The sequence below is a fragment of the Gallinula chloropus genome (genome assembly GCF_964237585.1).
Source record: "Gallinula chloropus genome assembly, chromosome: 1".
Classification (NCBI taxonomy): Eukaryota; Metazoa; Chordata; class Aves; order Gruiformes; family Rallidae; genus Gallinula; species Gallinula chloropus.
The window spans coordinates 192633388-192650410 of record NC_140085.1 but is presented as its reverse complement, the minus strand read 5'-3'; the positions used below and the strand labels follow the sequence as shown (position 1 = coordinate 192650410).

At 41.8% G+C, this 17023-nt stretch overlaps 1 protein-coding gene across 3 annotated transcripts in view; it reads left to right on the top strand.

Annotated features, from left to right (window-relative positions):
- Positions 1 to 17023, top strand: part of TENM4 (teneurin transmembrane protein 4) — a gene marked incomplete at its 3' end in the record, with an annotated part of 366880 nt that overhangs the window by 204348 nt on the left and 145509 nt on the right. For all 3 annotated transcript variants that reach the window (XM_084264045.1, XM_084264044.1, XM_084264043.1), the window contains 3 exons: positions 2588 to 2689; positions 7118 to 7312; positions 11529 to 11729. In XM_084264045.1, coding sequence (XP_084120171.1) covers positions 2588 to 2689; positions 7118 to 7312; positions 11529 to 11729 — 498 coding nt within the window. The remainder of the gene's footprint in view (positions 1 to 2587; positions 2690 to 7117; positions 7313 to 11528; positions 11730 to 17023) is intronic.

Here is a 17023-nt window from a genome sequence, read left to right as displayed (position 1 = left end):
ATATATAGCGCAGTGTACAATGGTCTTATGGTTTAACCTACTGTAGACACCTAATGGTGTGCTGAGTATTGCCTGTCTTGTCCTAGTCCTAGGCATCACAAGTACTTCATTTGAATCACACTATACTTGCAAACTATTCTTTCCTTTAGCTGATGTGATACATTTTACACTTTGGAACAGCTGCTGTGCCTGATATTATGTTGCTTTTTAGATGTAGCCTTGATATTTTAATATTTTACATCAATAGTATTTATTATATTGCATAAACATACCAAAAAATTGTGTGGATATTCAGCTCTTTGTCAAGGACTCAATTTAGTCCTCTAATGCAAAAGCTTGAAAAAAGCTTTTTAACAAAATAGAGTTTTTAATATACTACAGGTGTTGTCATAACACTGGGAGTCTGTCCTGCCTCAAGCCTGACATAGGTATATTCCCTCTGACTTCAAGGGTTGTGCATATGTAACCTCTACGCAATGTTGCTACAGCTTGCAGTCCCCAACCCAGAATGAGTGTGTGAGGTTTCATGAGAGGTCTAAGTACTGCGTGGGTGCTGAGCAGCATAGCCCTACTCCTTCTGCTCCCAGTTTACAGGCAGTAGGAAACAGTTCACTGAATCTTTTTCTCTGCTGCATTAAATTTTTGTCATCTTTTGAGCTTTACCGACTCATTGTAGGGTTTGACAAGTGCCAGGGCCAGCACAAGATTTGTGCCTGTGGTGAGAGGATTAGCAAAAAAGGACTGACCCTTTCAGCAACAGGAGCTATCGCATCTCCTTCCCCATCTCACTAGCTTGTTTCACAGTACTCAGCCGCTGTGTGTTCTTCATATGTTCAAGTATGTATGTGCGTAATTTTTTTTTCTAAATTTCTGCATATATTTTTTGAAGACAAGAAGGATGTAAATATTATGGAGAAAATCATAAAACAAAATTATTTTTGTTTTCAGCCCAGTTAGAATATCACAAAGTTCTGAAGATTATTTACATACTGGCTAACATTTGCTTTCCATTTACAGGGTAAATTTGTGTTTGTACCTGCTATTGAGCGAGAGTTAGTATACCTAAATATCAGTATAAACGCACGAGGCTTGAGTTGCTGTTTCTGTATCCTAAGCTGCTATTTGACTGGAAAAAAAGATGGCAACTCAAGCCCAAAGTGTTGACTGCACGCTGTGATTGTATTTCCATATACCATAAAGTGTATATCTGCTTAACTATAGAACTGACAGCACTTCCTTGTACCTTACTTGCTGCATGTCTCATGCCATGACTTAAAACATAAATGCTTGAAACTGTTTTTTATTATTTAAAACTGCCATTGCTCTTTATGAATGATTAAATTACATCACGTCCTTTAAAACGTCCTTCAGAAACCTCTGTTGTTTGGAGAACACCCATCCAGAGACATGCTTCCTTTCATTTGTGATTAGAAATGAATCTGCACACTTCTGCTGCAGCTGTTTCTCTTCACTTGCACCCAGAGGAAGTTTACAAATACCTTTGCTACCACAAGGCCTCCTGAAGTACATCCATGGAAGCAAAGTCATTACTCACATGGCTGAGATTTCCACCCCACTCCATGATAGATGTACCACCGGTGCCCCTCCTGTATGACTGAATCCAGTTTTAATCTGATATGCATCTCCCTGAGATAAAATGTGAAATAATACTGGGGATTGAACCATGGTATTCCATTATCATTCAAAGCCCCACCACCATTTACTCAATCTTCACTTCCAGTTTAGTCAGGAAAATAAAATTATTTTCATCCTTTTTTTCATCTGTAATGTTTACCAGCTTGTGTTCCCTTACAAAAGATGTTTTTTAACCCCAATATTCTGAACTATCCTCAAAATAAAAGCACTAGATAACAATTTGCTTACCAATTACTTTTCTTTGAAAGATAAATAGCCAGTGTTTTATGCCAAAGTTTGGGAATTTCAGATTACAACTAAAACCAGAAGAAAGTGTCCCCTCCCTGTTCCACCAAGATACAAGCCCCAGCACTTTGGACTGGTTGTATACTACCACAGAACAAGACAGAAGACATACAGATAGAAATAGTCCTTAAACAGGCTGATAGGATGATCCAAGGGTCTGTGTCTGGTGAACCTCAGAGGGGAACATTTCAGAGATCATCTCAGTTTGACTCAAATCCCCCAAGTCCACTTACCCAAGTTAACAAAATTGGACCAAAGATGCGTGTTCTGCCATGAGAATGGTGGGTCTTGCTTCTCTCCAGGAAATTCAGAGAAGGAAAATAGTCGGAAAAATAAGAAGGAAGAAAAGACATTTAGAATTTTTCAGGTATCGAGTGAGAACAAAGCCTGGTGGGTGCTGAGCAGCTGGGATTTAATCATAGGGTTTGCAGTCACTCCACACTGTTGTGTTGTGTTGGGGTTGCTGTCAATGGATCAACGCTGTTTAGTGGAGCTCAGACTAATGCTTCCAGTCCCAAGTTCAGCGAGTGCTTGGAGGTTCCAGCTGTCGGACCATCCAGAGCCCTCACAAGCTCAGAGGCTCCTGCCTAACAAATTAGGCTCCTGCCTAACAAATTATCTGAATTCTCTTTTTTTTCTTTTCCAGAATCAGTGGATAATTGTCCCAGTAATTGCTATGGGAATGGAGACTGCGTGTCTGGGACTTGCCATTGCTTCCTTGGCTTTCTGGGCCCTGACTGTGGCAGAGGTAGGAATTTGTGCTTGATTAACTCTTCCTCTATCTCCTTTGCTCAACATTTTTCTTGAGGAAATTATATTCACTCCTGTGCTTTTTGCATAATACACCTCACCCTGCTTGGTGATGCTGAGGTGGAAAGGAAACAAGTGGGATCTGTGGATTTGTTTGCTACTAGCCATGTTTGCCGTGTCCTTAGCAACAACACAACCTCCCTGCCACGTACAGACAGACAAAACCTCACACTGGGAATTTCCTTTAGGAAACTTGACTTTAAAAATGTGGGATTGTTGTTTGTTAGGCAGAGCTGTCTATCACAGTGTGATGCAACCCTGTAATGATACTTTCTTTTAAGACACTGATTAGACAAGAATGAAGTACCTTTATCATTGCAGCCTGAGCTGAGTGTCTGTGGTGGGGAGCGCAGCAGGGCTATGGTGTGGATAGGAGAGGAGTGAGAGCAGGAAGAACTGGGTAGTTTGGCCAAAATTAAAAACATTGGGACAACTGGGAAGGAGGCTTTCTTACCCCAGCAAACAATATAATACTTTTTTTCAGCTTAAGTGAGAAGTGTTTTTAATAAAGGGTTTTGGAAGGATTTTCATTTGACCTGAAATTTTCAGGTTATTTAAACATTTTAAAAACAAACTGAAGTACTTTTAGTATGAACACATTTCAGAACAAGAAATCAAAACGTTGCATGTGGGAAATGTCAGAATGCCGTGCATCAACCTTTTCAAGGCCTTTTTTGGCTCAAAGAGTCCAACAGACTAAGTGCAGATTCATAAATCTGGGGAGGGAGGTAGTGTAAAAAGTTAGTGCCCACACAAGGAGCTTTGCTAAGGCAAGAGGTCAGGCCTTCGCCCCAGCCCATTGCTTCTTTGGAAAGCAGGCTCGCTCCTTCCCAAGAGAGAGAGCTAAACTCTGTCCAACCCCACATCCTCTCCACTCCAGCTGAGCTTGGGTCACATCGCTGTAGCCCAGCCAAGAGATAAGGACGGCCGCACACCCCGCAGGCAGGGAGCTCTCTGCTGAGGCAGTGTGGTCCAGGCTAAAGCCCCAGAGGTGTTTCAGAGTTCACAGCCCAAATAAGATGGATGTGGCAATCTGCATCCCTGAGAGCTGTTCTGTCAAACTTCTTGCTGACTCAGGTTACACTTGGTTTGCATTTCCTTACACTTGGTTTGCATTTCCAAGCTCCTTTTCAAACCCATACAGCTAGAGACAAAGGGAGGGATTTTTTTCCATCTACCACAGCATTTTCCTACTCACACCTCCTAACTTCTGGTAGGAGCAGAAGGGTTCAGGGTTTGTTCCCCCCAAGGCTCCCCGCAGAGTCAGTGGAGAAGCTCCTTCACTACCAGAATATTTAAACTTCTGTTCTGAATCCACTTTCAAAGGACCTTACTTCCCTTCATGGGTTATATGCCAACCTCTCCCAGGCACTTCATTTGAGACATATGAGCATTTCCCATTCCACTAGAGTGCTTGCTCTGGCTGATAGGAGCACCTTTTATTCCAGTCCATCTTTTGGTTCATAACCATCTGGGTTTAGAGCCAAGATTACTCTCCGCCTTTAGAACAGATTAATGCCTGGAGTGTCCAAATACTATCTGTGTATGCATCTCCATCCAGTGGGCTTCTTAAACAGGTGATCTTGCCATGAACGTGATTTAGGAGGGCCCCAGTGTTGGCTTCCCATTGTTTTTCAAGTGAATCTAATATGCTGCTTTTGACCTATAAATCCCTCAGAGGGCAGCAACTGCAGCATGTGTAAGGCTGCTTCAGTGTGTACCTACCTACAGGCATGTATGGGTGCCTGTAGTGAGTCGTAATCCTTAAACATGCAGGTCTCTACACATGAAGGTCTCTAGGTCATAGATTTCCAGGGTGTTCCTTTGTTTCAATTCAGCCTTGTAAATAACTGTGCAAATGGATGGGAAACTGTGGAGCAGAAAGCCTTTCTGGTTTTAATAATGGTTAATTATTAATGTATTATTAACTAATTATTTTAAATCAAGTAAATGATAACAAATCACTGGAGGTGTATTTGCAGGCCTTTTGATGTCCTACTTGAATATGGGAGATGGTGTACAAAGTCAACAAAACACACCAATGATCTTACTCTCTGATGCTAAGCTGTACAAGAAAAGTCATGTGCATTTGGGTTGTTGCTACCATAACCACACAAGAGAATTAATATTATTTCATCATCTTAGATATTGTTTGTGTGAATCTGAATGATCAAACAGTAACTATATATTCTTATATATGGAAAAGAGTTGCCCAAGCAGCGGTGAAGAAAAATCCAGAAACCTCTTTTGTCTTTATTCCTTGTGGTATGCTACAATGCAGGTCTTGTTCCTGCCAATGCCTTGACATTTGCAGCAGCACTCCCCAGGTTGTGCTGAAGGTGCTCTCCATACATAGAGGGCTCCGGAGAGTTCCTGCCTTATTGCAGATGGCCAGTAATTTATCTGATCTTGTACTGAGTGATCAGCTGTCTTGTCAGAAAACATGTGAATCTTCCTAGGCAGCCTCTCTCTGGTTAAAGGTGATTATTCTATCTTCTTGTTGAAAAGAGCTGCTGACTATCCTCCTCCAGTGCCTTGAAAGAACAGGGTCCATTACTGAGCATTTGAAATCTGAGACATGGGGGCGGAAAATTCCATCAGCCTAGCTGCAAAGTGAAATTACAGAGTGAGTTTGCTGTGAATCATGTACACAACACAGTGTACCTTAAACAATTTATGCCTCGTACTGCATAGGTAGATATCTCCTCTCAAATGATGCTCTTGAAACTCACCACTGCAATGTGCTTCCTTTGCAGTGAACAGAGGGCTCCTTAGTAAGTAACAGTTGTGAAACTCCTTTTGTTTCTAAACCCCATTTGTCTTGGTCAAGCATACATAGTTCACTGCATATCAAATCAGTTTAACAGTCGGAGCTGGCAATCCTTTGGAGTTTTTGGAGGTTGCTATAATTCTGTAATACTGAAACAGGTGGAAGGCATGGGATGGGCACTGTATGATGGCTATCTGAAAAGGCAGGAGGAGAGGAACTTTGCCCTTAACCATGTTAGTACCTCTTCTTGTGTATGCTCAGTCGGGAAGGGAAGCAAAAGAAGTGCACTGTATAGTTGAATTAAAAAGCAGACTGGAATTGCCCTTTCCAATTATCTTGCATAAAAATGTTCATGAGTTGCCTGTCTGAGGGGCAGATGAGATGCCCAGCTGCTCACACCTAAGGATGACGAGCAGTGGTGAGAGAGAGAAGTCTGTTAAATACATGTCATTGCAGTGGAGTTTCAGCAAAATGACATTGAAAAGAACAGGGCTTAAGCAAGAAGACATTTCAAGGGACAGTGAACGGGGGAAGGCTGTTGTTTCTGAGGGACAGAAATCAGTTTCCTTGGAAAAGTCAGAACAGAGGACAAGAGAAGCGTATGGTGTGAAGAATGGAAAAGGGAGAAGGCATCACCAGAGAGGGGCTGAAGGACGCTCAGAGACCAACGGTTACCAAAGCTTTGGTCATGGAGGCTGGACTCTGGTACTTGATGACCTTTCCTTTCTTGGGGAGCCTGCTCATCCCATCTCACTCTGCCTGGCATTTTCCAAATTTATCTGAGAAACCCCATAATCCTGGGTTACATCATGCCACAGCTTGAGCTTCTCATCTTTCTCTTCTCCGCTTTATCACAGGGGAGAAATCCTGTAGCTGGTTGGCCTTGAGAATCAGATGATTTTCTGGAAACAGGGACAATTTAAAAATCCTTTTTAGACTGATATAAAGTGGAGAGATTTGGAGAACTTTTATTACAGGGAGTTTGGAAAGACCAGTGGCCAGTTTTGCATTGTGTCTGATGACAAATAAAGTCCACCAGAGGTGATAACCAAAAACGGGGGCTGGAAATTCACTTGATGGTAAAGACATGAGCTAAATCAGAGAAATAGTTTCAACATGGCATTCTGGACCTAGAGCAAAGCAACTGAAACCCGTAAAGCTGAGAATTACAACCAAACCCCAATGATTTGTGTACAGCTAAGGTCCACAGCAGAGCCAATGTCAAGGAAAGTATGAAGTCTGGCAGCGGGTCAGGGATAGTGATAAACGATCTAAGGTCAGTGGTGCTGCTGAAAGAAGACACCAGTGTGTTGAAAAGTCAGAATACTTGAAGATTCTGAGTTTAGTTTGTGAAAAAGAAGTATGAGAGGCACAAAGCAAGGAGATACTCTAACTCAGGAGCACTGTTTGTTTGTTTTAAACAGTCGTAGGAAAATAAAGTCAACAGCTGGGTGTCATCCACATAAAATTGGTTTTGGCAAAGAACAGAACTGTGTATGAAGAGTGTAAACCCCGTGCTGGACTCTTGTGCTCCTTTTTTGAAGGGGGTGGTGTGTACAGTTGGGTTTTAATGTGATTTCTATTATCTTTCCCTAGCATCCTGCCCTGTGCTGTGCAGCGGAAACGGGCAGTACATGAAGGGCAGGTGCTTGTGCCATAGCGGTTGGAAAGGAGCGGAATGTGACGTCCCGACCAACCAGTGCATTGACGTCTCCTGCAATAACCACGGCACGTGCATCATGGGGACCTGTATCTGCAACCCAGGATACAAAGGCGAGAGCTGTGAAGAAGGTATTTGCAAGATGCATTCAATTAGCCTTTCGCTTTGATTGTCGTTACATAAATACATGGATGGAGGCAATTCAGAATAGGACTGGCACTTAAACAGAACAGTAATAGGCACCTTAGAGATACAATAGATGGATGCAACATAAAAATAACTTGTCATTAGCTATCATATTTGTTCAATAATTGGATGAAAAGGCATCAAATGCTTCAGATAGACAAATCTCGTTGAAAGACCAGAACATCTAATCATATGTTCAAATGTTCTTATTAAAGCATCATTTCCATTTGCACATCTAAACGTATAATTACTTTTGCAGTGCTTTCTTCTCTTCTATGTTATGCCAAGTGATTTCAGTTGCTTACATACACAAAATGGTGGTGTGTGAGAGAAAGTCCCTGGTTCTTGTCAGCTTTAAAAGCTTAGAAATGATCAGGACTCAAGTTAAATTCTGCTTCAAAATCAGATATTATTTTAATGGCTCTTCCATAGATTTTTCCTCACATTGGCCCCAAACATTTTTCATCTGCATTGAGATTTGAGGCTCATAAATATGGTGTCTTGTAGCACGTATCTTTAATCTTTTTGTGTAGGAAGTCACCTGCCACCATAAACCTTTATCTTGCAGAGTCTGTGACGGCTTTTTATTGCTGAATAAAAAAGTGGACAGTTTTGTAAGTGTACAAATCATTTGGACAGTTAATACAAAGACAACCAGAAGTGCCTCATTTATTGAATAATGTTCAGCACTTTTGAAAATTAGTCTCAAAATTCTATGCAAATGGCCTGAGAAAATAATTGCATTCAAATTCTGCTTCTAGAAATGCATATATAAGGCCCCTGCACCACCTGGTAGATTTGAGATGTCCATTTGATAGATGTTTAAGAATCGCTTGCATTAATTTATGGTTGTCTTCATGTATGAGGGGTAAAGATTTCTCTGAAACATCTTTATTTTACAGACAACAAAAATGGACTGAATTGGATTCAGACATTCAAATGGCATCTAATCTAGCAATTCCTTTGATGCGTTAAATGTATTGGAGTGGGGCATCTCTGATGGAACATGGCTTCAGTGTCAGTAAATGTTAGAAGTGAAGAAAGTATCAGCTCTGTAACAATAAGGCATCTCTTGAAAAGGCTTCATTCCAGCTCAAGAAAGCACAATTCAATGAAGCCGTGGGGCATGTAAAACCCAAAGGCAGTGACGACTGAAGTATCTTTAAAGCATCTCCATAGACTTCATATTTACTATATCATATCTGTACTGGATAAACAGAAATGAAGAGATCCTGATTTTGCCTCCAGACAGATGTATTTAATGTGTGTAAATGAGAGTAAGATTTGCCCTTTTTTAACAGGACCTTTTTTCTCCCCTGGACACGTTTAGAGCAGGAAACCTCAGTTACTTTATGTTATCACTGTAAGAGGGGACAGTGTCAGTCCCACCAGGTAAAAAACTTGAAAAAGAATGAAGAACAAAGAGAACATGATTTTTCTTATGAGCTGTATAGTATTTTTCCAAATGTGCATTTGTTTTTCATATTCAAGGCATAATTTCTATTGTGTTGTGAGGGGGAAGTAACTCAGAAATGCGCCATGTGGGAAATCTTTGGGACACGTACATATATATATATATATATATTTAGATCTAGTAAAAAAGTTGATTTATACTATTTTTTAAATTGCTTTTACTTTTTAATTTCTCTTCTAAGAAGGCCCATCTGGTATTGATTACTTTCCATTATTTCTCAGTTCTCATGGCTTCACTGTTTAGTCCGTGTTTATAATGGGTTTTCATTCCAGGGTTTCTTCTGTCTTTTCTTTTCCCTTCATAGAAGCTCAGCAATGTTTATAAAACATCAGCCAACAATCTTACATGCGGTTTTCTTTTCTCCTTCCTTGGTTTATTAGCCCATATTTTATAAGGCATGGGCTAAGCCAGCAAGACATTAAAGGGAGGGGAGCAAATTTAAGCAGTGAAAAATGAGAAGTTACTCTTTGGGTACCGAATAAGCCTAATAACTTGTGTGACCAATGAAGCATGAAGCATATTGGGGAAAAGTGTAGAAGAGTCACTAGCCTTGCTTGCTGCATGATTTATCTCCCTGGAAAAGGTTCTGCACAAGGCAGAACTATAAATGGGGCATTTTCCAACCAGGAATTAGACCACTTGGGACAGTTTTCAAGCAGCACAACAGATACATGCAAAGCTTTTTAAATTTTTTTTATTATTATTATTTTTTAAAGGATACTGGGTTTTGTCAGCTCTGCCCTCCTGCCCCTCTTCCCATCTCTGTTTCTCCCAGAGCTGAGCAGCTAAATTTGTCAAGCAGAACTCCCTAAAAATATACCATTGTACTCCAAATCCACTAAGCAATTGATTAAGAAGAAAGCAGAAGCCCGTAATCCTGTCCCAGGGCCCTTCCGATGGTGCAGAAAGCCTAAAGAGATACAGCTAGTGAGGCTGAGATTAAAGTAGCCATTGTGTGTGACATTTTCTGAAAGGGCTCATTTCAACATGAAAAATGGCCTTGGGATTATGATAAATGGGGGGTTCTGACATGCACATTCCCCTCCTATAATCGTCTGTGTTAGAGCTGAGATAGCAGATTGTCTGCCTCCTCTGATGGAGCCCCCTGTAAAACTCACCTTTTTCCCAATTGACCTTCAGAGGGGATGATTAATTGCCTGGAGGTAGCCTCTTGTCAGTTAGCCTGTGATCTTTGTTCTCTATGTTCGAACCATCTGCTGAGAACTTACGGGGCGGCTAGTCCGTTTCTTAGTCCTTTTCGTACTTATTACTGCTGAGAAAGAACAGGGCCAGGGCTCCAAGGGTCTCATGCTAAAATTGGCACCCTAGCTCCCAGCTCGCTAACAGTGAAGGAGATTTATAGACTCATCCTTTCCAGCCTCTCACAATTTTCGAGGATTGTTCCAGCTATGAGCAGGGCTCCGGGAATCAAACAAAACAGAAAATGCTCTCACATGCCTTGGGATAATAATTGCTGAGCCATTACTTGTCAGACTGAGAAGGTTTTAAGAATCCAGGGAATTATCAGAGCAGCTGTTGTGTTTCCTTTTAAGGTTTCTGGATCTTAAACAGGTCATTGGGATTCTTATTAGCTTTTACAGGAGGGGTGGAAAGAAATGAAGCACAAACCTGCTGTGTGTGTGTCCAGTGGCTGTGCTCTGCTCTCCTGTATTCGAGCCAGGAGCTGGACAGCGTTCCTCTCACTGCTTCGCCAGACTGACACTTGTCACCCATCCCCAGGGCACTGCCACACACCGTTTCAAGAGATGGGAAGAATTTCTCTAGGCTGTCCTATGTGCTTTTATATATAAATAGATGATCAACTCCTCCAGTCCTTTTTTGAGAGGGTGTCTGGTGCGTTTCACATTTTTTTTGATTGCTCAGTGAAATTCCCCCGTGGGCAGAGGAGCTGACAGTTGCCTACAAAACACATAACTCAGGAATCAGGCAGCACTACATACGGTCTTTTGGTACGCATCACTGTACTCTGCGCCTAACTGGTCTTCAATCTTGTTGAGAAAATGCCTCTTTGAGTGGGACAAAAAAAAATTGATCTTAAAAAAATCTAAAAAAAAGCATGAGCTGATCAAAAGCAAAGCACGGATATCCAAAAATATATGATTTGGGTTTAAACCTTACTAAGGAAAACAGTCCAGGATATGTGAAATTTATGTAAGTATCTGTGAAACCCGTACAGATTTCAGCACATTCCTCAATTTAAGCATGTTGTTTTGCTGAATAAGGAACATCAACTTCTGCTGAGTCTCTGTGTAAACTTCTCTCTCAGAAAACTAGAGCTCAGCTTTGAGTTCATTAGTAACAGTAATTTAGGCTATTCTTGTAAATGGAGGCACAATATGTATGCAAGAGAATATTATTTTTATTCTTTTCTTAATTGATATTAGCCTGTTCTTACTAGAAAGATCAGTGTAGGCCTGGACAAAAGGATGTAATTAATAATTACTCTTCTCTCTGTTTTTCATTTGTTTCATGAGTCCCTGCCTTTTTGGGACACTATCTTCTTGCATGAAACGTGTTTTGTGTATGGTGGGGCTTTGCTTTCTGGTTGAAGCCTTGAGATACCATATAAATAAGTTTATGTAGATGGCAACCTGATAGCTTTTTTTGTTTTTTCTGGTAATCCCATTTGTTTTCCCTATCTGCTTCCTATTCAATCTCACGTGTAGTGGACTGCATGGACCCTACCTGCTCGGGACGAGGCGTGTGTGTGCGAGGAGAATGTCACTGTTCAGTTGGCTGGGGAGGAACAAACTGTGAGACTCCAAGAGCTACTTGCCTGGACCAATGCTCTGGTCATGGGACCTTTCTCCCAGATACCGGCCTCTGCAGCTGCGATCCCAACTGGACTGGACATGACTGCTCAATCGGTAATGTCAACAGTGACTCACTGTTTGTTATTTTCTTTAAACTTTGTGAAATATTCAGGCTAAGATCTGCAAGAAAAGAGTGGTACGAGTGTGTTCCAGTAAGGCATGACTGTAAGCAGAAATGCCATAGCTCAACTACATAAATAATGCTCCTTCCATTGCTGAACGTAAAATAATAAATAACCCCATTAAAGCCACCTAGGCTGGCGATCATGCATTATATTGCTATGAATGTAACCGATGGTCTACGTATAACTGCTTGTTCTGGTGTTAGCTCTTGATGGATCCCAATAGCCACCAAAGGGTCTGGTTTGATTTTTAGGAGATGACTAAATATTCTTTAGGCGGCTGTAAACAAGAAGGAAGAGGTGGCAATCCTTCATGTCTCATTTCCATTCTGAATTTAAAGGCTGTGCTTTTCTCAGCTCAGCTAAAGGAGGACGAGTGTCACATGAGATTCATATTAAAAGGCTGTAAGAGCTGTCCTCTATCATGTGAAAAATAAGTTCACTGAGTAGGAGTGTTTAATGGTACAAGCATCTGTTGAGAAGACAATTTTTATGGGCAGTTTTGAGTAAGGGTCTGGGGCTGTGACCTTCCTTCTTTCCTCAGCTGAATGGGTACCTTGCTCAAAATCTGCATCAGGACTCTGCAATGAAGGGTAAAGAAAAACTACACAGGAGCTTTTTCTTTTTTTTTTTTCAAATGCAGTTAGCTTTTATGTGCCGCCCAGAGAAATGTAGTATGTTCAAAAGTCAGAAACTATAGAGCATTAGTCTTTTGTCTTTTATGCTCTATATTGTGCTCACAAGCAAGACCACCACAATAACAGCGTCTTTACCTTGCACATCTGGGGTGGAACTAGTCCAAAAAATCAGGGCAGCATAGTGCAGGCAATGAAATGAAATGAATTTTCAGCAAAGCAACAAAAAAACCCCACTATTAGGGGAGTGGATATAGCAAAAAAAATATATAAATGACATTTTCACTGAGGAATTACTACCACGTGTAATGAAAATCAGGTTAACTGCATGCAAATATTCTAAGAGAGCAACTTCCAAAGATTGGGCAAGCTGAATAAACTGGTACAAGGAACATAAAAACCTTCTCGACAGTCCTCATTTAGGTTAGATGTTAGGAAGCTTGTCATAAAGTAAAATTGACTGGGCTGAAGAATAAGCAGACAGGGAGGCATACTTGAGTGGGACTAAAACTACCTTGACTTTTGCAGATACAAGGAGGGAAGCTATCCTGCACTGATAGGAGAATAAATCTGATGTCAGGCTTTTCCTCTCCCCACATTAACATCTTCAATTTCATACTGTGTTAGTTCATTTATAAGAAAAGGGGAAAAGTAGGAGGGTATTTCTAGTGATTTTGTAGCATAGTTCACAACTGAGTCATTATTCTGAGTTTATATGGAGGTTTGGGGATTGCAGGGGTGGATTTGGAAAAAAGTTCATTTCTGCACACAAATAGTATCCACTTTCCCTTTGTTAACCTGCAGGGTCGTGTTCAGATGATTTATAAGCTTTCCTTGTACTGCTTTTATAAATCCATCTAGGGCAAACTTTCTTTGGCAGTATGAGGTTATTTGAGACAAACCTGAGCATCATTCCAAGGCCTTTTTCCTCACCAAGCTGCTTGTAACATTCAGGTTATTGTGCCTCACAGCTAAAATCACAGCTAAGGTGATTTGTAAACTTCCATGTCTAACCTGGACCTTTCCACTGAGTTGATGACTTGATTTGAAAGACAGATTTACTCATGGGATGTGTGGTACTCTTCTTGCATGATTAAAATTGAGCGAGCAAGCAAGTTAATACATGTAACAACAAGTTCCCGACCCAGTGGGGTGGAAGTTCTATAGAAGGGGCTAAAAGGGCCAGATTTTTATTGTTCTATGAAATAGGACCAAAAAGAGCAAAAGAATTTTTAAGTGAAAGAATTAAGTACTTGCATGTATCAAGCTCAGCTTAGCAAAGCAGTTAGGGCTGTGTTTACCTTTGCAACCTGACATAGGGAACCTGCTTTGGTAGCGGGGTTGGACTCGATCTCTTGAGGTCCCTTCCAATCCCTGCAATTCTGTGATATCTTCAGATATGGCTGCTGCCATGCTACCTCAGCTTTTTCACTCTTCTTCAACATGCTTTACCCTTTCATGCCAGGGAAAGTTTCTTAGGAACCCCTTTCCTTCAGTATGCACTTCTTTCTTTGGTTGAATCCCAACTACAAAAAAAAGTCTTTTAGAGAAAGGTGCAGAGGTAAGTCCAGAGATAACCTGTTCTGAGCAGCAAAAGGGGCTTTTGGATTTCTCCATGGGTGAATTAAATCCTTTCACTTTTGTATCTTAGTACTGTTACAAAATCAAATACAAAAAGGTTCTTTATAACATAGTTCAGCCAAAAAGTCCGAGGTAATGCTTAGTACAAGGGAGACAATTAAGGAACAACTCACCCTAACCCCTTTTCTCCAGGGCCTGCCAACTCAGATCCTCTGTATCCCAGGCTTTTGGCATGTGATCTCCCTTCACCTCTTAATGAGCTCTAGCAAAGGACTTCATTCTCCAAGCATGGCAGCTAATGAAGCCATTAAAGGGCAGCTCTCTTAACCTCTTATTGTCAGACTATAGCAGGAAGAAGGCAAAGGCCTGTGCTGCAACATAAAATAGAACTTAGTATGTGATGCAGTCTCACTCCTAACCTATTTAAACTGGACCAAGTACTTCTGTATAATCAAGAGGCAGCACAACACGTACCATAAGACATATTTGCTGAGTGCAGTGAAATGAATAGGTGAGTCATATTGTTTACACTGAGGAATTCAATATTAACTAGAGGGATCTCACACATCATCGGTACCAATCTCAGCCCCATCAAAACAGCATTGTATTTGGTTCCAAAGTCATTCTTAAAAGAATTAAATTCATAGAATCACAGACCGGTCTGGGTTGGAAGGGACCTCAAAGCCCATCTAGTTCCCATCCACTGCCATGGTCAGGGACACCCCCCACCAGCCCAGGGTGCCCAAAGCCCCATACAACCTGGCCTCGAACCCAGCTAGGTATCCAGGGGCAGCCCCAGCTTCTCTGGGCACCTTGTGCCAGGGCCTCACCACCCTCACAGGGCAGAATTTCTTCCTCATATCTAACTTATATCTCCCCTCCTTCAGTTAAAACTCATTCCCCCTTGACCCGTCCCTCCCAGCCCTTTTAACCTGTCTCTCTCCAGCTTTTCTGGAGCCCCTTCAGGGACTGGAAGGGGCTCTGAGGTCTCCCTGGAGCCTTCTCTTCTCCAGGCTGAACAAGCCGAACTCTTCAGACTGTCTCCATGGCCGTTTAAGTATCTCCATGGCGTCCTCTGGATTCACCCAAACAGCTCCATGTCCTTCTTACGTTGCAGGCCCCAGAATGGGACACAGCACTGCAGGGGATTCTCACCAGAACAGAGGGACAGAATCCTCTCCCTCAACCTGCTGGTCACCTTCTTTTTGATGCAGCCCAGGACATGGTTGACTTTCTGGGCTGCAAGCACATATTGCCAACTCATATTGAACTTCTGATCCTCAGGGTTGCTCTCAATCCATTCTTTGCCCAGCCTGTAGTTTTTGCTTGGGATTGTCCCAATCCATGTGCAGGGCTTTGTAGCTGGTCTTGGATTTTATGTGGTTCACACAGTCCCACCTCTCCAGCCTGTCCAGGTCCCTCTGGGTGGCATCCCTCCCCTCCAGTGTGTCAACTGCACAACAGAGCTTGGTGGTGTCTGCAAAGTTGCTGAGTGCACTCAATCCCATGGTCTATGTTTATGATAAAGATGTTAAACTGCACTGACCCCTGAGGAACACTGGCCTCCACTTGGACACTGAGCCATTGACAGGAATTTGTTGAATACAGCCATCCAACCAATTCCTTATCGACCAAGTGGTCCATCCCAAATCCATGTCAAGGATGACATGCAGAATAGTGTCACTCTTCAACAATGACTTCAGCAGTCACTCTTCCCTCATCCACCAACACCATAACCCTATTGTAGAAGGCTGCCACATTTCTCAGGTATAATTTGCCCTTTGGGAAGCCATGTTGGCTGTCACCAATCACTTCCTTATAGAAGGCCTGTATCCTTCCATTCCAACAGTCCAGTCAGAGGAGCCATCGCAGCACATCTCCAAGATGCTAATAAGATCACAGCCATGCAGGCATGCACCCATCTCCAACTCCTCTTCTATATTCTCCATGCTACGTATGCTTGCATAGAGGTATTTCAGTTGTGTCTGGTATTTCCCCAGTGAAGCTGACTGCCTGCAGTACTGGAATTCTTTGGTGCTGCCCTTCAGATGTTCTCCTGAAATTACCTGGTGGTGTCCTTCCCTCTCCACAGATTTAAATCGGTGATTTTCACATTGTTCTCTGCTTGATAGTTGACATCTCAACATGCATGATATTCACTAGAACCATCAGCAAGTAGATTATACCAAGCAGAAATAGCAATTATGTTCTCTGTGTAATGTGCACTGACTTTTTTCTAGGCAGTTGACAGTAGTTGTACATTGACCTGCATACAGATAAGGACCCTTTCTCAATCATTCATTCATAATGACACACTTTATGCATGATTGACATCCAGTGCAATACTTCAGACCTTTAAAAGAACAATGGAGAGGAGCAGTAATAGGAATAGTAATTTTTATATGGTGGCCCTAAATTGGCAGTGGAGATATTAAATCTTGGGCTGTACATTTAATGGTAAGATCTGGGAACTGGAAGCTGTGACTCAGCAAAGAAGTTAGAAACTTTGATATTTTTCTTCACATTTTGAAAAGGCTGAGAGAGCATGTCTGTCCAGAGATGGAGGCTGAGCTTACATGACTACATCTTACGAAATTTAGTAGTTTGGTCTTACACCTTCTCTCACCACTTCTGCTGCTAACATTTTTCTGGGGATAGGTCATTTGACTTTATGTCTGCCCTGATCCCCCTCTGCAGCAGAGAGGAAATGCTGCTTCCCAGCAACCTGTTGCCAAACTTTGTTACTAAGGCCTATGATCACAAAGATATTTAGACATTTATGATCTACCCTAAACAAATGCAGATTATCTATCTGTACTACAGTGTTGGGGACAACCTCTTCTCAACTTCTGAGACATCCCACTGTCTGCCTAGAGTAGTCTATTGAAAAGCTACCTTAAGTTCCTAAATTTCTTCTGTGACATGCAGCAGGTGTGTTATCAGTCTAAGAAAGCATTGGACGTGCTGTCACTTCTTGGGAGAATATCCCAACTACCAGGTCAATACAGAT